Source organism: Scyliorhinus canicula, chromosome 14, assembly GCF_902713615.1.
Source record: "Scyliorhinus canicula chromosome 14, sScyCan1.1, whole genome shotgun sequence".
In the NCBI taxonomy this organism is placed as follows: domain Eukaryota; kingdom Metazoa; phylum Chordata; class Chondrichthyes; order Carcharhiniformes; family Scyliorhinidae; genus Scyliorhinus; species Scyliorhinus canicula.
Genome location: NC_052159.1, coordinates 46,786,033 through 46,808,209, shown reverse-complemented (window position 1 = coordinate 46,808,209; position 22,177 = coordinate 46,786,033). Strand labels below are relative to the sequence as shown.

Here is a 22,177-nt window from a genome sequence, read left to right as displayed (position 1 = left end):
GGTAAATCTAAGAGGATATTTCCCCTCATGGGAAAGTGTAGCTCCAGAGGGAATGGTTTTGAATAAAGCAATTTCAATTTAAGACCTAGGAGGAGGAATTTATTTTCTGAGTGTTGAGAGTCTTTGGAACTCCTTGCCACAGAGAGCTGTGGGGGCAGAGTCCTTGTGTATATTTGAGGCTGAGATAGATTCTTGATCAGTAAGGGAATCAAGTGTTTGGGGAAAGGGCAGTAAAGTGGACATGAGGAATGTTCCATCAGCCATGATCCTATTGAATGGCAGAGCATGCTCGAGGGACCGAACGGCCTTCTCCTATTCCTAGTTCTTATCTTAAAATCAGTCAAGTTTGTAACATGGACATTTATGTTTGCTGGAAGTGACATACATTCATGTACAGGAACCTGTTCTCTGCAAACAAAGGGAATATGTTCGAGCCTTGCACCTTTGTTGAAATACCTGTGAGATTGGAGATTCTATAGTTCCTGTTGCTTTCCCCATGCAACTCCTCTGCCGATCAGACTTGAGGAAAACAAAGATCGTTTTAAAGAATTTCTGTTTGTATTGGTAAACATTAGAAATAAGCTATAGTTGGGACTTCCAGTAGCGGCAATGAACAGCTGAGCCGCACGTTCGGCGGCTCCCGATATCAACGGACTTCGGGGCTTTTTTAAAGGCCCCCAACGGACCTGAGGAGGCAAATCCCGACGGGGGAAGAGGCCAGGAGTCGCCCCAGTGGCCCCATGGTGCAGACCAGGAGCGGGGCAGGGAGAGAATCGGGAGAAAAAACACTTAGAAAAAATCGGGACCCGAAGGACAAAATGGCGGCCGGCGAAAGTTTCGAGGAGCTGAAGAAGTGGGTCCAGGAGCAGCAGACGACTCTGCTGCGCTGCTTCCAGGATTTGAAAGTGGAGCTGCTGGAGTACATCAAGGTAACCAACAGGGAACTGATGGAGACGCAGACAGCCCAGGGGGCTGCAATCTGGAAGCTGCAGCAACAGGCCGCTGAAAGGGAGGACGAGGTCGCAGCCGTGGTGGGGAAGGTGGAGGTGCACGAGGCGCTACATAAAAGATGGCAGGAGCGGTTCGAGAAGTTGGACAACCGGTCGAGGAGGAAGAATTTACGGATCCTGGGCCTCACGGAGGGGCTGGAGGGGGCGGACCTAGCGGCCTATGTGGTGGTGATGCTGAACTCGCTGATGGGGGCTGGGTCCTTCCAGGGGCCCCTGAAGTTGGAGGGGGCCCACAGAATTCTGGCTAGGAGGCCCAAGCCGAACGAGCCGCCGCGGGCGGTGTTGGTGAGGTTCCACCGGTTCGTGGATCGTGAATGTGTGCTCCGGTGGGGCAAGAAGGAGCGGAGCAGCAAATGGGAGCACACGGAGGTGCGGATCTTTCAGGACTGGAGTGCGGAAGTGGCGAGGCGGAGGGCCGGGTTTAACCAGACGAAGGCGGTGCTCCACAGACGGACGGTGAAGTTTGGAATGCTGCAGCCGGCGCGTCCGTGGGTCACCTATAAGGATCGACACCACTACTTTGAGTCCCCGGGGGAGGCGTGGGCCTTCGTGCAGGCCAAGAAACTGGACTCAAACTGAGGGTCCCCCGGAGGGGGGATGCTGTAGAATACTGTATTTATTTATACTGTATGTGTATTTGTGGGGTTTAGGGTAAGATGTGGGGTGGCCTTAGGGTGGGTGGGGTGATGTCGTACGGGTGTTTTTTTTAATGGGTTTTCAAGCAGGAGTTGGGTGGACGGGTTTGGACTGAGGGGTAAACGGGGTGTTCGGGGAGCTGGTGGGGGGAGTGACAATGGGAGTAGCCCTGGAGGAGAGGGGCCCGGCAGGGCGAAAGCGCGGGCTTTCTGCGGGGTTCCCGCGCTGGGAGAGGGAGGGGCGGGTTTTTTTCTTTTCCTGCCCAGGAGCGGGGGAGGGTGGACTGGTTGATGGGCACAATGGAGGAGGGGCAGTCCCACGTTGGGAGGAGCCGAAAGTAGGGCGGGAGCCGCCGGGGTCAGCAGAAGATAGCTGGCTCACGGGAGTGTTGTAGAGGGGGGGGCGCGGTTAGGAGGGGTCCTAGCCTGGGGTGGGGGGGGGGGGAGATACCGGGTTGCTGCTGAAACGGTCAGGAAGGAGCTGGAGGACGCAGGGGGTGCTGGACGGGGGGGGAGTTGCCGCCGTGGGGAACTGGCAGAGCGTGGGACGCTGGCCGGGGGTGGGCAAGGGATGGGGTATGGCTAATCGGCAGGGGAAGGGGGCAGGGAGCCCTCTGATCCGGCTGATAACCTGGAATGTGAGGGGGCTGAATGGGCCGGTCAAAAGGGCCCGAGTAGTTGCACACCTGAAGGGACTGAAGGCGGATGTGGCCATGCTCCAGGAGACACACCTGAGAGTGGTGGACCAGGTCCGGCTGAGAAAGGGGTGGGTGGGCCAAGTATTCCACTCGGGGCTGGATGAGAGGAGTAAGGGGGTGGCGATCCTGGTGGGGAAGGTGGTGACGTTTGAGGCGTTGAAGGTGGTGGCTGACAGTGGTGGGAGGTACGCGATGGTGAGTGGCAAGCTGGAGGGGGAGCGGGTAGTGTTGGTGAATGTTTATGCCCCAAATTGGGACGACGCCGCGTTCATGCGGCGTATGTTGGGCCGCATTCCGGACCTGGAGGCGGGGGGCCTGATCATGGGGGGAGACTTTAACACAGTACTGGATCCCCCATTGGATCGATCCAAGTCCCGGACGGGTAGGAGGTCGGCGGCGGCTAAGGTGTTGAGGGGATTTATGGACCAGATGGGTGGGGTGGACCCTTGGAGGTTTGCGAGGCCAAAGGCCAGGGAATACTCGTTTTTCTCCCATGTACATAAGGCCTACTCAAGGATTGATTTTTTTGTCCTGAGCAGGGGGCTGGTGTCGAGGGTGGAGGAAGTGGAATACTCCGCCATTGCCATTTCGGATCATGCCCCGCACTGGGTGGATCTCGGGCTGGGGGAAGAGAGGGACCAACGTCCGCTCTGGCGCATGGAGGTGGGGCTGCTGGCAGATGAGGAGGTGGCAGGAAGGGTCCGGGGGTGTATTGAGAGATACCTCGAGGCCAATGATAACGGGGAGGTTCGGGTGGGGACGGTCTGGGAGGCATTGAAGGCGGTGATGAGGGGGGAATTGATCTCCATCCGAACCCATAGGGAGAGGGGGGAGCAGAGGGAAAAGGAAAGACTGATAGGGGAGATGGTGCAGGTGGATAGGAGATATGCGGAGGCCCCGGAGGAGGGATTGCTGGGGGAGAGGCGTAGCCTTCAGGCCAGATTTGATCTACTGACGACCAGAAAGGCGGAAGCCCAGTGGAGGAAAACACAGGGGGCGGTGCACGAACGCACCAGCTCCTGAAGCGAGATGCGGCCTGGGAGATTGGGGGAGTGACGGATAGAGCTGGGAAGGTGGTGCGGAGGGGGGTAGAGGTCAATGGGGTCTTCAGGGACTTCTATGGGGAACTGTACCGGTCTGAACCCCCGGTGGAGGAGGGTGGAATGGGGCGCTTCCTGGACAAGTTGCGATTCCCGAGGGTGGAAGAGGAGCGGGTGGAGGGACTAGGGGCGCCGATCGAGTTGGAGGAGGTGGTCAAAGGGATAGGGAGCATGCAGTCGGGGAAGGCGCCGGGGCCGGACGGGTTTCTGGCCTAATTCTATAAAAAGTATTTGGACCTGTTGGGCCCCCTGTTGGTCCGGACCTTCAACGAGGCAGGGGGGGGGCTCTGCCCCCAACTATGTCACGGGCGCTGATTTCCTTGATCCTGAAGCGGGACAAGGACCCTCTGCAGTGTGGATCATACAGGCCGATTTCGCTGTTGAACGCCAATGCTAAGCTGCTGGCAAAGATCCTGGCCACTAGAATAGAGGATTGTGTGCCGGGGGCCATACATGAGGACCAGACGGGGTTTGTGAAGGGAAGGCAGCTGAACACAAATGTGCGAAGACTCCTCAATGTCATTATGACGCCGGCGGTGGAAGGGGAGGCGGAGATAGTGGTGGCGTTGGACGCGGAGAAGGTCTTCGATAGGGTTGAGTGGGAGTACTCATGGGAGGTGTTGGAGAGGTTTGGGTTTGGGGAGGGGTTTGGGTTTGGGGAGGGGTTTATCCGGTGGGTGAGGCTGCTCTACGAGGCCCCGATGGCAAGTGTAGCCACCAATAGGAGGAGGTCGGAGTACTTTTGACTGCATCGGGGGACGAGACAGGGTGCCCCCTGTCCCCCTTGCTCTTCGCGTTGGCGATTGAGCCCCTGGCCATGGCACTGAGGGGGTCAGGGAACTGGAGGGGCCTGGTGCGGGGTGGGGAGGAGCATAGAGTGTCGCTGTACGCGGACGACCTGTTGCTATATGTGGCAGACCCGGTGGGGGGGATGCCGGAGGTGATGAGGATTCTTGGGGAATTCGGGGGTTTCTCTGGGTATAAGCTGAACCTGGGCAAGAGTGAGGTGTTTGTGGTGCATCCGGGGGATCAAGAGGAGGGGATTGGTAGGCTCCCATTGAAGCAGGCAGGGAAGAGTTTTAGGTACCTAGGGGTCCAGGTGGCAGGGAGCTGGGGGGCCCTGCACAAGCTCAACCTCACAAGATTGGTGGAGCAGATGGAGGAGGAGTTTAAGAGATGGGATATGTTACCGCTGTCACTGGCGGGGAGGGTGCAGTCCGTCAAGATGACGGTGCTCCCGAGGTTTTTGTTCTTGTTCCAGTGCCTCCCCATCCTTATCCCGAAGGCCTTTTTCAGGAGGGTCAACAGCAGTATCACGGGATTTGTGTGGGCGCAGGGGACTCCGAGGGTTCGAAGAGTGTTCCTGGAGCGAGGTAGGGATAGGGGGGGGGCTGGCGTTGCCCAACCTCTGTGGGTACTACTGGGCGGCCAACGCAGCAATGGTGCGTAAGTGGGCAATGGACGAGGAGGGGGCAGCGTGGAAGAGGATGGAAGCAGCGTCTTGTGTGGGCACGAGCCTGGAAGCGCTAGTAACGACGCCGTTGCCGCTCCCTCCAACGAGGTATACCACGAGCCCGGTGGTGGCGGCTACCCTCAAAAATTGGGGGCAATGGAGACGGCACAGGGGAGAAATGGGGGACTCAATGGAGGCCACGATACGGGGGAACCATCGGTTTGTCCCAGGGAGGATTGATGGCGGATTTCTGGGCTGGCACAGGGCTGGGGTTAGGAGGTTGAGGGACCTGTTTGTGGAGGGGAGGTTCGCGAGCTTGGGGGAGTTGGAGGGGAAGTTTGGGCTCCCCCCGGGGAACTTGTTTAGGTACATCCAGGTGAGGGCGTTTGCCAGGCAGCAGGTGGAGGGGTTCCCCTTGCTGCCCCCGCGAGGGGTGCGGGATAGGGTGCTCTCGGGGCTGTGGGTCGGAGCAGGGAGGATCTCGGACATATACCGGGTAATGCAGGAGGTAGACGAGGAGGAAGTGGGAAGAGGAGCTGGGGGAGGAGATTGAGAGGGGACGTGGGCGGATGCCCTGGAGAGAGTGAATTCCTCCTGTTCCTGTGCGAGGCTTAGCCTCATACAGTTCAAGGTGCTGCATAGGGCCCACATGACTGGGACGAGGATGAGTAGGTTTTTCGGGGGCGAGGTCAGGTGTGCTAGGTGCTCGGGGAGCTCAGCGAACCACGCCCATATGTTTTGGGCGTGCCCAGCATTGGGGGAGTTTTGGAAGGGGGTGGTAAAGACGGTGTTGAGGGTGGTGGGATCCAGGGTCGAGCCAGGCTGGGGACTCGCAATTTTTGGGGTTGCAGTGGAGCCGGGAGTGCAGGAGGCGATAGAGGCCGGGGTCCTGGCCTTTGCGTCCCTAGTAGCCCGGCGGAGGATCTTGCTCCAGTGGAAGGATGCGAGTCCCCCAAGCGTGGAGGCCTGGATCTCGGATATGGCGGGGTTCATTAAATTGGAGCGGGTGAAATTTGGCCTGAGGGGATCAGTACAAGGGTTTTTCAGGCGGTGGCAGCCTTTTCTGGAGTTCCTGGCGGAACGGTAGGAAAAGAGGCCGACAGCAGCAGCAACCCAGGGAGGGGGGGGGGGGGGGGGGGGCTGTGCACATGGGTTTGTGGAGGGTGCTATCTCTCTTTTTTGGTTTTTCTCTTTGTTCTTTTTCTTTGTTGTTCTTTTTTTTTTGCTTTTTGTTCTGTTTGAAGTTGCTCTTGAAGCTGGGGGGGGGGGGGGGATTGTTCATGGGGTGTTACCGCGGTTGTATGTTAATAGAGCTAAGATGTTTATATTTTGTATTTTGTAAAAATTTCAATAAAAATTATTTTAAAAAAAGAGAAGAAATAAGCTATAGTTTCAAGTGGGTTTAATTTAATATTTACGGTTAGATTCATGCTGTATAATTGGGGATTGGTTCAGTTCCAACTGTTTCTATTGTGCTTCGAGCGGGTTACTGTGTGATGAAAGGTAAGCCAGCAGAAGTAAGGTTTAAAGAAAAAGCTGTAAACTTTTGATTAAGCTGAATTTGATTGCAATTGGAGACGAGACACCAGGGAGTGAACATCTCTCAACTCTGCCAGGAGGTGCTGGACAGGGTAAGGGAGTTGCAAAGGATCAGGCTTCCAAGGAACTAGTTATCATCCAGATAATAAGGGAATTAAGACAGGAAGAATGATTTAAGACAACTGAATAGAACAGAGAATTCAAGGAAGAGCAAACAAAGTGTTCTGCGTTAGAGACAATTGCAATAACCAGATTTAAATTGGGAAAGCAGACTTCAGGAGTAAATGCAAAGTTTGATGCCATTTTAAGAGTCTGGGAATCGAAAGTTAAATCAATTGTTAACAGTTTATACAACAGTTAAGACAAAGAAATCCTAAAGTGGGTGGTGAAAAACCTGGAGTTGCTGTTAAAATTGGAGGGGAAGGTTTGTTTAAGATAGTAATTTGAAACACTTGGACTGGATTTTGGAATCAAAGTGCTAATAGAATGCATTATGGTGAAATAAAATTTTAGTGCGTTTTTGGGAGTGGAAACTCGTGTGGCAATCATCAGAGGAGATTCTAAGGAGAAATGCACAGACACTAACTTGGGTTCAGAGCAGTGTGTATTGGACTAGAGCCAATCTGTGTGCCTAAAGGGATTGCACTCGTGGGGGTCTGTCAGGGGTTCGGAGTCCCCCAGCTGCATGTGCTTTTGGGCAGGGTGGTCCCCGGCACTACCAAGGTGCCCAAGTGCACACACTGCCAGGTGCCATGTTGGCACTGCCAGGGTGCCAAGCTGCCGTTTTTTGCATGCGTGTGATCGGGCCAGTGTTGCCCGGAGTTGGGGTGGGGGTGCCGGAGGAGGGCCGGGGACCCTCCCATATGGCGTTTTGGACTGGGAGGGGAGGCCAGGCATTTTTTAAATGGTGTCCTGATCTCTCATTACAATGGGGAGTTCCGGCGAGTGGAGCTCCCCATTGTACCAGACTATGTGTGACCTCGGCTGTGCATTCCCCATTCACGCTGCTTATTCAACGTGTTGAATAACCACGTGACTGCCGAGACACACGTGGCTAAATGCGCTCACTGGGGGCCTTTGTTCCCTTTTGTTGAATTGCGCCTGTGGTGTTCAAGAGACCATCGTAGCTTAAGATTTCCTTTGTAATCTGTATTAATAAAATTTGTGAACAATTGTTGAGCCAAGGGGGTAGTTAAAGATTATTGTATCATGGTCCAATTTTTTTCACGTTTAATAAATGCCTTTTTCCTGTTAAAACAAATTAGCAGTCCTATGATTCTGTACCTCCATGCTTTATAAAAGAAAAAGAAAAGTTAGTCTTTTGAAACAGGGTTCCATTCTAGGATCTTCCTGTCCAGTTACAACAGCAATTGGGGTCGTTACAGAGTTGAATTGCTAGCCAATCATCATCCTTTTCCTCTGGAGTATAACTTGTTGGGATTGTTTGAAATTTGACATTCTTGCGTTTATCCTGGTGATTGCGTAATGAAAGACTTTGGCAACATGTTTCTCTTTTCAGCAGTGTTCACAGTTATGTTCTGTGAATTTTGATACATCTAAAAAGTACTTCATTTGAAAGGCTGAAGGAAGTGATACAATTGGTTGAAGCAATACGTCTAAAAAACACTGTTCCACGTCAAGAATAGACACCCCCCCACAGCACAGCATGATTCAATAAACCCATACTTTTTATAAAAATAATGCTATCTGAGGCAAAATAAATGTCTTTTGATGAAGCATTACAAAGGTTGCATTTCTGCCTTCTGGACTTGAATCATTTTACCTGTCCTCTAATCTTAGAATATTAGACCAAAGAAAGCAGCCATAAGATCTGTAGCTGGCTCTCTGAAAGAGCTATCCACTTAAGTTGTATTTCTGTGCCCTTTGAACATACCCATTGAATTATTTATTTTAAAAATATTTATCCTTTCTGTTCAAAACTTCTCTGAATTCTGCATCCATCACTGTTTTATGCAGGCAATTCCATGAAGTAACAACCCCCTGGTTTTTAAAAAAGTAACCACATGGTGGTTACAATGCAGAAGGCAGCCATCTGACCTGAAGTGTTTATGCTGGCTCTCTGAAAGAGCAATTCATCTAGTACCACTCACCTTTTCCTTGTAGTTCTGGACATTCCTTCTTTTTCTTATGTATTTGTTCACAGGATGCAGGCGTGGCTAAGCCGTCATTTATTTCCCATCCTTGAGACCTTGGCGGTGATATGCCTTCTTAAATTGCCACAGCCCATGTGGTGGAGTTACACCCACAGTGCTCCATTAGGAAGGTAGTTGCAGGATTCTGATCAATGACAGTGAAGGAATGGCAATATAGTTACAAGTCAGGATGTAGTGTGGCGTGAACGGTAATTTATAGGTGTTGGTGTTCCCATGCATCTGCTGCCCTTGTCCTTCTAGTTGGTAGAGTTCATGGGTTTGGAAGATGGTTTCAAAGGAACGTTGGCAAGTTGATGCAGTACATCTTGTGGGTGGTCCATGTGATGATATGCATTAATGATGTGAGGTACTCGGCAGAGCAAGAGTTAACATGGGACCGGAGAGTGGCACCATCCACAGTGTGATGTATGTTGTCACATGGTCAGAGAACCATGTAGAAACAACTCTGTAAGCTGCTATCCTGCATGGCGGAAGCTACACTGCAAGATCATACTTGAAACTGTAGATGGTTAAAACCTAAAGGTTATTATGTTTAAACACAAAAGCTTCAAGCTCTCACCAATGAGCCACCACCACTGCAACATAAAGAACATATTACATACATAATATGACATAGTGTCAAAATGGGATTTGGGGATTTTAAAAAATGGTGGTAAATGAATGTAGGGAAGCAGAACAGTATCCCAAGGTATGGGACACTGAAGCCTAAATAGAGAGACATGCACCTAAGAAGAGACATTGCCAGACCCTGAGTAATGTACAGTTGGTGAGCAACAGAGAGAATATGGCCAGACCCATGGGTTGGGATTCACAAGAAGAGTGAGCGAAATACAGAAAAGTACCTGTATTGTAGACTAGCAGGTGACCCGGGCAAGACCACGGTTAAAAAGTTTAAAGGGGTATATGAGGTAAATCAAAAGTAGACATTGGGTTAGGTTTTTGAAGTTTGAGGCTATGGGCCAAGTGGTGGTAAATGGGATTAGGAAGTTAGGTCAGATGTTTTCATTCCATCGGGGGAGAGGTGGTGGTGGGGGGGCGGGGGGGGGGGGGGGGGGGGGGGGGGATAAATCAACTCCTGTCATCTCATCATGCTCCATGTGTATATGTGATATTTCTGTTTTGAACGTAGCCTGCGGAACTGAAAGGGAAAGGTAAAGACAATGTCATAATGCATTCAGTGCAAACAGTAATAAGCATTTGTGAAATATTTAGTCCTTGCAAAAACTCAAACATTGATTTGTCAGTATTGACTACTTGTTTCTGTCTGTTGTTTAGTAAAATAGTAGTGTTGAAGGTATGTTCCTAACTAAGCTGTTGAACTTTTCTAGGAATGTCCTTATCAGCTGGATCATCTCCTCTGCACTCTCCAAAAATAACTCCCCATACGTCGCCTGCTCCTCGAAGGAGGAGTCATACTCCAAATCCAGCAAATTTCATGGTACCTACTAGTGCCTCTACACCAGTATCTGATGCAGTCTCTCAGTCTCCATCTTCTGGTCAGGTGATACAAAAAGAAACTGTGGGAGGGACAACTTACTTCTATACTGACACAACTCCAGGACCTCTTCCAGGAATGGTGTGTAGATACTATTTTTTGTTAATTACTGCGAATAAAGTGTTTGCCCTGCAGGAGAAAATTAACTTGGAATGGGGTAATGGAACAATGTAAGCTAACTGCTCATTTCATTTATTCTGTAGAGCAAGTGTTATGTGAGTGAGTGCATAAAATATACAAATAATTACAAGGTTATTGAACAAATACTTTATACTATACGTTCTGTCATTAATGCAAACTGCTCAATATGTTTACTGTATTCAAAATTTTGCTTTACATGAGTAGTAAAGTTCTGCAATTGATTTTCAAGTTTTCTTGTTTCCCAGGTATTTCCAACTTATCATATTTATCCTTCATCCGCACCCCATGTTGCTTATATGCAGCCTAAAGCAAATGCACCTTCTTTTTTTATGTCCGATGAACTCAGACAGGTAAATTGAACATTAATTTTCACTTTTCTTCATGAAGTTTTTGTAAGTACAGGTACATTTTGTTAATATGTATATAATACTACTTGATGTCACCATGTTGAAGGATCTTGTTAGCCTTCATGAAGACCTAAACCCAGTGGTGGCCTTACTGACAATAGGAACATTATTCTGGGAAAGTCAAAAGGAAAGCCAATCAAATAGCTGGTCACCTTCATGAAACTGATGATCCCACCGTGGTGAAACTGATTTCCATAGCCCTATTTAATGTTACACAACGAAGCAGAGAATACTACAAGGTTCTGGCATTGCTGATAGCATTCAACAGTTCAACACCATTTTGCTTTGCTTTTGAACGATTAATTGAAGGACACGAATAGAGATGGCTTGGTTAGTCCATTTTGTCATCTTTGTTCCTTCATAGAAATCCTTTGTCGATGTGTAATTGAAAAGGTTGGGAGTCGGTGTGCACTTATGTATGTAGTATCCCAATAATAAAGTACTGGGCTATATTCTAAACTGTCAGTGAGTTTGATAAATCTAGTCTTAGAATGTGAGTAGGTCAACAAACATACAATCTTGTTAGCCTTGAAAGCTCTAACCTTTTCATTGCAATTTCTTGATGTTTCTCCATATCCTTTAATACTTCTCATCTGCAACCCTTCCAAATATGAAGACAGAGAACAAAACCAATCTGTAATTCTTAACTTTGCAAATGAGTGAGAGAACAGCAGTACACTCTTGACTAATCACAAATGAGCATTGATACTCTTGTAAAAAAAATTGCCAAGTGAGGAAAGATATAACTTCCAAATTGAAGGTTGAAATATTAAGTTTTTTTTTTACAATGAAGTCCAGAGCGAGTATGATACTCTAGTTTCAAGATTTTGGAATTCATTGTAAAATTTGTTTTGTGTTTGGTTAGGAAAATTGGAATATTTTGTTTTCTTGCCTATTGTGCTGTATGAAATTCAATTTCACTACAACACTACATTTTAACATTGCATTTCAAAAATGTTTGTAGTTGCAAGCTGAAGTTGTCAACATAAATTCATGATCCACTATTATCACAGTAGGTGTAATTTGGGATGATGCGGTAATCGTATTAACAATGAGGAACTTTCCAATTGCTTGTCAACTTTTATGTTGAATAGGAGAGTCATAAATGCCATGCGATCTTCATCTCGATCCCTGGTCTGTAAAGTTTGTTGAGAAGTTTGTAACCTACTCTGTCAGGTGCAGCTGTGTGGTCACCATCAAATTTAGTCCTGGTATCCTTATTCTTTTAATAGCTTTCTGACATTCATGGAGGTTCAAACATCAATCTGACAATTATCATAGGATAACCATGAGATTGTCCGGGGGAGATTGTCGGGGGGGGGGGGGGGGGGGGGGGGGGGGGGGGTTGTCAGAGGGGTTGACGGGGGGGAGATTGTCAGGGGGTATCAGGAGGGGAAAAGGTTTGGAGACAAATGAAGGGAATGGATGAAGACCTGAAGACCTCACTGGACAGCATATGAAAAACTTTACACTTCTGAGATCAGGAGTAGGCTATTTAGCCCATCATATTGATGCAGCTATCTCAAAAGCAACTTTGCTGGTCCCTTTTCCCTTGTCCTTTGCAACTATTTTTCTTCAGGTGCTTATCCAATTATTTTCTGAAAGCCCAGATTTGCCTCCACCATACTCAGCCAAACATTCCAGATCCTAATCACTCGCTGTGTAAAAATGATTTTCTCATGAACCCTCTGGGTCTTTTGCCTGTAACTTTAAATTGGTGTCCACTGGTTCTCAACCCTTTATTTTTAATATAAATTTAAAGTACCCAATTCTTTTTTTCCCAATTAAGGGGCAACTTAGCATGGCCAATCCACCTACCTTGCACATCATTAGGTTGTGGGGGTGAGACCCACGCAGACACTGGGAGAATGTGCTAACACCACACGGACAGTGACTCGGCGTGGGATCGAATTCGGGTTTTCGACGCCGTGAGGCAGCAGTGCTAACCACTGCACCACCATGCCTCCCCGACCCTTTCTTTCCTCTCTATCAACTCTCTCCAGACACCTTGTGATTTTGAACACTTCAATCCAATCTCTTTTCAAACTTCTCTGAGAAGAACATTCCCAGTTTGTCTCGTCTATCCATGTAACAGAAGCCCCTCATCAAAAATGAAACCATTTTTGTAAATCTTTTCTGCACCCTCTTTGATTCCTTACACCATTTCTAAAGTGCGGTGCCCAAAATTGGGTGCACAACTCGGTTGAGGCTGAACCATTTTTAAAATAAAGGTTCATCGTAATTTTCTTCCTTTTGTACTTTGTCTCTATGTATAAAGCCTAGAGTCCTGTGTGCGTTTTCTTAAACGGCCTGCCACCTTCAATGATTTGTGACATGGCCAGCATTTGTGCCCATCCTTAATTTGCCACTGAACTAAGTGGCCTGTTAATCCATTTCAATGGGTCAGTACATTGCTGTGGGTCTGGAGTCACATTTAGGCCAGATCAGGTACAGAAGGATCTTTGCTAAAAGACATTGATGATCTAGATTGTTTTTATAACAATTGATATTTGTCATGGTTACCATTATTGATACAAGCTTTATATTTAGATTTATTAATTGAATTTAAATGCCACCCGCTGCAATGGTGGGATTTGAACCCATATATCCAGAGCATTAACCTGGATTTTGGGATTACTAATCCAACGATATTATCACTACGTCACCATTTCCCTCTAGCTAAGATTATTGGAATATTATGGATCAGTACCTCCTGGTGACTCATAAACTTCTTATGTCTAGCCGTTCTAATAGCACCCCTTTTTCAATTTGTAGCTCATTCAACGTTTTGACTACCTCTTAAACGATGCTTTTGGCGGCATCTCTTTTGATGGTTAAAAAAAATGCAAAGTACTCACTCAGTACCTCAGCCATATCCCCTAACTTGTTGATCCCTAATTAGCCCCATAACTGGTCTCTCATCAGACTGTCCACAAATTGCAGTTGTCTGAAAATTGGACATTTAAAAAATATCATACTTCAATTTTAGTTGAGTAAAAAAAATAAACATCTTGCTGTGACAATTCGACTAAGTGCTGCATTATCATAGTGTGGTTACCCCCTTCGTTGCTTGCGCACCGGTCTATTCTTACATTCCAACTGGCCATTGATTCCATTCGGCAAGAAATATGGCAAGGTCTGGAATCCAGCTCAGCCTCGGTCCAGAGGTTGCCCAATTTGAGACCTTGACCTGTACAATACAATTCCGTTTAAAAGCGACAAATTCCAGTCCCAAGCAAAAATCTTTTAGAATAATCACTGGTTTGCCCTGGGAAGTATGGATGGGGGGTTCCGGATATGGCGGAGAGCAGGGATTGAGAGGATAGGGGATATGTTTATGAGGGGAGCTTTCAGAGTATGAGGGCACTGGAGGAGAAGTTTGGGTTGGCGACGGGAAACTAATTCAGGTATCTGCAGCTGCGGCACTTCCTATGTAAACAGGTGTCAACCTTCCCGCTCCTACCGCTAAGGGGGATTCAGGACAGGGTAGTTTCCAGAGGGTGGGTAGGAGAAGGGAGTGTCTCGGACATTTACAAGGAACATATGGAGTCAGAGGAGACACAGACCGAGGAGCTGAAGCGCAAGTGGGAAGAGGAGCTGGGGGAAGTGGTCTATGGGCGGGGACGCATTGAGTAGCGTCAACGCGTCCACAACATGTGCCAGGCTCAGCCTGATACAGTTTAAGGTCTTTCATTGGGCTCACATGACAGTGGCCCAGATGAGCAGATTCTTTGGGGTGGAAGACAGGTATGCAAAATGTGTAGGAGGACCAGCGAACCATGTCCACATGTTCTGGGCATGTTGGAAGCTTAGGGGATTTTGGCAAGTGTTTGCAGATGTCATGTCCATGGTGTTAAAAACAAGGGTGGCGTTGAGTCCAGAGATGGCGATTTTCGGGGTGTCGGAAGACCCGGGAATCCAGGAGGAGAAAGAGGCAGACGTTCTGGCCTTTGCTTCCCTGGTAGCTCGGAGACGGATATTCTTAGCTTGGAGGGATTCAAAGCCCCCGAAGTCGGAGACCTGGCTATCGGACATGTCTAGCTTTCTCTGTTTGGAGAAAATCAAGTTTGCCTTGAGAGAGTCACTGTTGGGGTTCGCCTGGAAGTGGCAAACGTTCGTCGACTTCTTCGCGGAAAATTAATAGTTAGCAGAAGGGGGGGGGGGGGGGGGTTAGTTTAGCTTAGAGTAGGGGGTTAATAAAGGTGGGACCTCCCTCGCGGGGAGAGCCCAGACGATCAAAATGAACGTACTGCCCAGGTTCCTCTTCCTGTTTAGATCCATTCCGATCTACATCCCCAAGGCCTTTTTCAAAGTGCTGGACAAACTTATCATGACGTTCGTATTGGGGGGGGGGGGGGGGGTAAAAATGCTAGGATCCCAAAGAAGGTCCTACAAAAAACAAAATCCAGGGGGGGAGGGCTAGCCCTCCCGAATCTACAATTCTACCACTGGGCGGCAACAGCCGAGCGAGTAAGGGGATGGATCCAGGAGCCAGAAGCCGAGTGGGTGGGTGTGGAGGAGGCCTCCTGCATGGGGACCTCCCTCCGGGCCCTCGCCACGGCAGCACTCCCATCCCCACCCAAAAAACACTCCAGCAGCCCAGTGGTGACAGCCACCCTCCAATCCTGGAACCAACTGTGGCAGCAATTTGGCCTGACCAAAATGTTGGACAAGGCTCCCATTTGCAACAACCATAGGTTCACACCAGCACTGACTGACGCCACCTTCAAAAGGTGGAGGCAGGACGGGGGGGACACTGACAGTCAGGGACCTATACACGGACGACAGGATCGCAACACTGGACGAACTGACAGAGAAATTTCGGCTAGCTGGGGGGAACGAGCTACGGTACCTGCAGCTCAAAAACTTCCTACGAAAGGAGACAAGGACGTACCCACAACCGCCACGACAGACACTACTGGAAGACCTACTGGACGCAAGTATCCTAGAGAAAGGGAACTGTAGCGACATGTATGACCGACTGGTAGAAAGGGACGACACCGTACTGGACGCAACAAGAATTAAATGGGAGGACGACTTGGGGATTGAGATAGGGTGGGGACTCTGGAGCGAAGCACTGCATAGGGTCAACTCCACCTCCACGTGCGCCAAGCCCAGCCTAACGCAACTAAAAGTGGTACATAGAGCCCACTTAACAAGAAACCGTATGAGTAGGTTCTTCCCGGAGGTGGAGGACAGATGTTAACGGTGCCAAAGAGGCCCGGCCAACCACGCCCACATGTTCTGGTCTTGCCCCACACTTGTGGAGTACTGGACAGCCTTCTTCGAGGCTATGTCCAAAGTGGTGGGGGTGAGGGTGGAGCCATGCCCGATAGTGGCGGTCTTCAGGGTTTCAGACCAGCCAGATCTATTCCTGGGGAGGAGGGCGGACGCCCTTGCCTTTGCCTGCCTGATCGCCCGCCGTAGAATCCTGTTTGGCTGGCGGTCAGCAGCACCGCCCAGAGCTGCAGACTGGCTGTCCGACCTCTCGGAATCTCTCCAAATGGAGAAAATCAAATTCGCCATCCGAGAGTCAGACGACGGCTTCCACAGAACGTGGGAGCCATTAATGCAATTGTTCCGGGACCTGTTTGTGGCCAACGTACAAGAGGAAGAATAGTCGGGTGGCCATGAATCAGGGGAAAATGGACGGGAATCGGGGGAAGGTAGCCGGGGGGCTACGGGTTCGTTATGGGGGTTTGATGGCTAGCTAAGGCCCAAAACCAAACTCTAAATAAATGCCTATAAACATGTGCCTCGGCCATATTGGGGAATGTAAAATATTTATGCCGGCTAAAGGGGGCGGCCACAGTTGTTATTATGAAGATGCTTACCTGTAAATATACATGTTAATTTTTGCGTTTTTTTTTCTTTCTTCTTTTTTCTTTTTCTCTCTCTAATAATTTGTAATTTGTTGGATATAAAATATGAAAACTCAATAAAAAACATGTATAAAAAAAAAATAAAGGTGGGACCTGTAAGGGAGGCTTTTGCACTAAGTTTATAGTTATAATACCAAAAAATATCTCAATAAAATGTTTATTAAAAAAATATATATGTCTTTGAGGAGAGATGATTAAGGTTGATTGGGTAAATAGAATAAAAAGTGTGAAGGTAAATAAACAGTTCAAAATGTTCAAAAAAACATTTCTCGTATGAAAAATAACTCAGCAAGAAAGTGCCATCTGTCAGTTGCGAGGGAAACCAGTAAAGGGTGACAAAAAGTTGAAAAAATAGAATCAGCATGAACTAGCCAGGAAAATAACCCAGTTTATAAGAGCTTTTACAAGTATACAAAAAGGAAAAGAGCAGCTAAAGAAAATAGTGGTTACTTGGAGGCAGATACAGAAGAAATTAACCTGGAGAATAATGAAATGGCAAATGTTTTGTGTTTCTCAGCAAATTCCATACCAGAAATGGGGAGGGTTGGGGTATTCAAAGAGGTAATAAGAGGGAGGAAGTTAATGTAATAAGTATCAGCAGAAAAAAATATTGGCGAAACATCGGAGAAATGCTATCAAAGCTTTTCGTCTTGCACTCATCAGGATGGCTTGCAACAATTTTCCAGCAGTAACGGGAACAGCAATTTCGGGTCCACTTGCCAACCCATCAGCATGCTCTTCTCATGCAGTGTAAGTTATTGTTCTGTTACTGTTAGAAAACTCTTGCGAGCATTCCTGATGAGGGCAAGACAAAAAGCTTCGATAGCATGCCTATTTTTTCCTGAAATATTCAAGTTTTGTACAAGCAAACAACTATTCAACTTGAGAGACTAAAAGTTTACAAATCTCTTTTTATTTAATAATCTTTATTATTGTCACAAGTAAGCTTACATTAACACTGCAATGAAGTTATTGTGAAAATCCCCTAGTCGCCATACTCCGGCGCCAGTATGGGTACACAGGGAGAATTCAGAATGTCCAGTTCACCTAACTAGTTCATCTTTCGGGACTTGTGGGAAGAAACCGGAGCACCTGGAGAAAACCCACGCAGACACTGGGAGAATGTGCAGATTCCACGTCGACGGTGATAAAAGCAGGAATCTAACCCGGGACCCTGGCACTGTGAAGCAGCAGTGTGAAGCACTATGCTACCGTGCCACTAATGGCTTGCACCCAATGGTTGTCAAAGAGGAAGCTACAATGTAGTGGATGCAGTGATTATTACTTTCTGAGCTTCCTCTCTTCTGGAACTGTCCCAGCAGACTGAATGTTGGCATATGTAACTCTAATGTTAAGAAAGGAGGGAGAGCGACAACAGGGAACTACAGGCCAATTACCTTGATATCAGTCATCCAGAAAACACTGGAATCTATTATTGAGGAAATCTGATCAAAGTTAACAGACAAAGAGAAATTGTGTCTGGCCAATAGTTTTTTGAGGATGTAACTAATAGTGCAGATGAAGGTGAGCTAGTAGATGTAGTATAATTGGATTTCCAAAATCCATTTGGTTAGATGCCACGCAAAATATTAATGTGCAAGATAAGGGCTCATTCATTTTGGGGGTAATATATTAGTATGGAAGGAGAAATGGTTAATGGACAATAAGCAGAGAGTACAAATAAACAGGGCGTTTTCAAGTTTTGGACTGTAACTAGTGGAGTGCTGCTGCAACTATTTACAATTTATATGAATGACTTAAGCAATGCAATTAAGAATAACATATCTAAATTTGCTAATGATACAAAGCTAGGTGGGAATACGAGCTGTGAGAGGGACATAGAGCCTGCAAAAAGATATAGACAGGTTAAATGAATGGGCAACAATGTAGCATATGGAGTATAATGTGGGGAAATGTGAAGTTATTCACTTTCATAGTAAGGATAGAACAGAATATTTTTAAAAACATGAAACTTTTAAATGATGTTGTTCAGCAGGACTTGGGTGTACTTATATAGGGAATACAAAATTAGCATGCAGGTATAGCAAGCAATTAAGAAGACAAATGGCATGTTGGCACTTATTGCAAAGAAAGCAGAGCCCAAGAATAGGAAGTGTTACTACAATTCTATAGGGTTTTGGTGTGACTACAACGAGAGTATTGTGCACTGTTTTAGTTTCCATAACTAAGGAAGGATATACTTGAAAGCAGTAGTGAAGGTTCGTTCACTAGATTGGTTCCTGTGAAGACATCTTGAGTTAATTGTATCTATATTCTCTGGAGTTTAGAAGAGGTGATTTTTATTAAAGCAGACTTGAAGAGACTTCACAGGGTAGGCATTTAGAAGTTATGAATCTTTGGAATTGTTTATCCTGAGAGTTGTGGATGCTTCATTGTTAGGTATAATTCCACACTGAAATCAATAGATTTTTGTTCTCGGAATCAAGAAATATGGGGAGATCGCAGGAAAGTGCAGTTGATGTAGAAAATTAGCCATGACAAAATTGAATGACAGGAGAAGGTTTGAGGGACTAGATGGTCTACTCCTCCTATTTCTTGAGTTCTTTTCACTGATTTACTATTTACATGCTTACAAAAAACTTCAGATTCCCTTTCATGTTAACTGCGAGTCTTTTCTCATACTCTCTTTGTACATCTCTGATTTCCTTTATCACTTCCCCTTTGAGCTTTTAATATTCAAACTTTTTTTTTAATAAACAATTTTATTGAGGTAGTTTTGGGCTTTGTAAACAGTTACAGACATCAACAGAAAGAAAGCAAAAAAGGCAAAAATGTGCAAACATCCACGTACTTTCAATACTTCAATCGTAACATACTGCACAAGCCCGCTCCTCTCCCACAGGCCATTTTATCCCTCCTACTCTACTCTACCCCCACCACCTGCTGACGCTCACTCTCCCGCAAAGAAGTCAATAAATGGTTGCCACTTCTGGGCGAACCCCTGTACAGATCCCCTCAAGGCGAACTTAATTTTTTCCATACCCAGGAAACTCGACATGTCCGCAAGCCACAACTCAGTCTTCGGGGGCTTTGAGTCCCTCCACGCCAATAGTATTCGTCGCCGGGCTATCCGGGAAGCAAAGGCCAAAACATCGGCCTCTTTCTCCCCCTGGACTCCCGGGTCTTCCGAAACCCCAAAAATTGCCACCCCTGGACCCATCGCCACCCTTGTTTTTAGCACCCGGGACATGACACCCGCAAATCCCTCCCAGTACCCCTTAAGCTTGGGGCATGCCCAAAACATGTGAACGTGGTTTGTTGGTCCTCCCGCGCACCTAGCGCATTTGTCCTCTATCCCAAAGAATTTGCTCATCCGAGCCACCGTCATGTGGGCCCGGTGAACGACCTTAAATTGAATCAGCCCAAGCCTGGCACATGTCGCGGTCAAATTTACCCTACTCAGGGCCTCTGCCCACAGCCCGTCCTCCATTTCCCCGCCTAGCTCCTCCTCCCATTTAAGTTTCAGTTCCTCCGTCTGGGACCCTTCCTCCCTCATGAGCACCTTATAAATATCAGAGACTCTACCCTCCCCTTCTTCCCCCCTGGAGACTATTCTGTCTTGGATCCCCATTGGCGGGAGGCGTGGGAAAGATGGGACCTGTCTACGAACAAAGTCCCGCAACTGTAGGTACCTAAAATCATTTCCCCTTACCAGCCCAAATTTCTCCTCCAAGCTCCTCAAACTCGCAAAGCTCCCTTCCAGGAACATATCGCCCACCCTTCCCACCCCCGCCCGCCTCCTTACTCGAAACCCCCCATCCATACTCCCGGGGGCAAACCGATGGTTGTCGCAGATTGGCGCCCAAACCGATGCCCCCGTCTCCCCTACATGCCTCCTCCACTGGCCCCATATCCGCAGGGTCGCCACCACTACTGGGCTGGTGGAGTACCTGGCCGGAGGCAGCGGTAGAGGAGCCGTGACCAGGGCTGCCAAGCTGGAGCCCCTGCACGAAGCCACCTCCACCCGCTCCCAGATAGACCCTGTACCCACCATCCACTTCCTTATCATAGTGATGTTGGCCGCCCAGTAATAATTAATCAGACTCGGCAAAGCCAGCCCTCCCTCGCTGCGGTTCCTCTCCAGCATCGCCTTCTTCACCCGCGGGGATTTTCCCGCCCAGACAAAGCTCATGATCATCCTGTTAACTCTTTTGAAGAAGGACTGTGGGATTAATATTCAAACTTGTATTATCAGTCTTGCATCAGTTATATGCACCCTTTTTCTGCTTTACTGGACTCTCTATCTTTTCTGTCATGCAGGCAGCCCTGCCGTTGGTTGCACCGACTACCCCTTGTGTGGAAATTTATCTCAACTATGCCAAATCATCTCTTTAAAGACAGCCCAATTTTCTGTTATAGTTTTGTCTGGAAATCTTTGAATCCAATTTATCTGGGTGTATCTGTTCTCACCCCACTGTGAAAAGCCTTCCTCCAATTTAGTATTTTTACTTTAGATTGCTTCTTGTCGTTTTCCATGGCTGACTTAAATCTTGAATTTTTTGACATTCAACATTCTCCTCCCCATGAGAGTACAGTCAACCTTGATTTAAGTCTTTAGCTATTTCAAATGCTGAGCAGCTTCATTAAAATATTTTGAGTTTGCAGATAGGTAGATCGATCTGCATGTGGTGACCAACCCCAGTTTCATAGAATTTATTTACAGTGCAGAAGGAGGCCATTCGGCCCATCGCGTCTGCACCGGCTCTTGGAAAAGCTATGAAGCTATTACAACGCTTTATTTCTCCTTGGGTAGTGGTCATTTGCTCTTCCCTCCAAACTTTTTACAGAAATTGCTTAGGTTAGATTAGATAGCTAGGAATATATTAAATGTTTTGTTATTTAACAGAACATCATGAAGGCTTCAACCCTTTATCAAATCATTCCAAGGACTCCTTAGCCAAGTGCTCATGCACAACAAAGGACTATTGGCATGGTGACATTAACCTGCAAAGAATTCTACTCAAATCAAGGGTAGATTCCCAACCGATCTAAGCAGATAATTCTCAGTTTCATAACATGGGAATTCCCTCTGATGCAGATCTCTCAGCTCAGAATGATAATGCTGCTTTGGACTGTATCATAGAATAAATTGTGGTGGTTACCGGCAATAGATACTTTTCTAAATAGTCAAGCATAAGTAAAATTATCCAACTCGGTGGGGTCTCTAATCATAGCTGTACAAAATATTTCTAGTGAGCTACTTATTACTTGGAAGTTGCAAGTCTACGTGGGGTAGAGAAACAGTGGGATCTCAGAGTACATATATACATATTTCTAGACATTGTGCTGCAGGTTAACATGGCCATAAGGAAAGCAAACACTAAGCTGGGAGGATGCTTGAGTGGAGCACGACCTGTTTCCATGTATCCTGTGTAATCAGATGTAATGCTGTGGAATCTAAGGGCCATGGTTAAAAATTCCCTGAGGATGCATTTATGAATTTTACCTCCAAATGTGGAAGCGTGTGCAATGTTTAGCTTGCCTGAATCTTCAATGCATTGGGTGCAGATTTCTTAATCTTAGAATTGAGCCTTTCTTACAGATGTTGTGAAGGTCATATTGGTTATTTTCATGCAATTCCTTATTAGTTCAACTTTCTGGGTGAGGGTCTTGGTATTTAAA

At 47.3% G+C, this 22,177-nt stretch overlaps 1 protein-coding gene across 2 annotated transcripts in view; it reads left to right on the top strand.

The window, feature by feature from the left end:
• The window catches only part of pan3 (poly(A) specific ribonuclease subunit PAN3), a 238,230-nt gene that overhangs the window by 136,175 nt on the left and 79,878 nt on the right, over window positions 1-22,177 (top strand). For both annotated transcript variants that reach the window (XR_005463200.1, XM_038818382.1), the window contains exons 6-7: window positions 9,938-10,185; window positions 10,491-10,595. Coding sequence is in view for 1 of the 2 variants with exons in the window: in XM_038818382.1 (XP_038674310.1) it covers window positions 9,938-10,185; window positions 10,491-10,595 (353 nt within the window). In the remaining variant the exon portion in view is untranslated. The remainder of the gene's footprint in view (window positions 1-9,937; window positions 10,186-10,490; window positions 10,596-22,177) is intronic.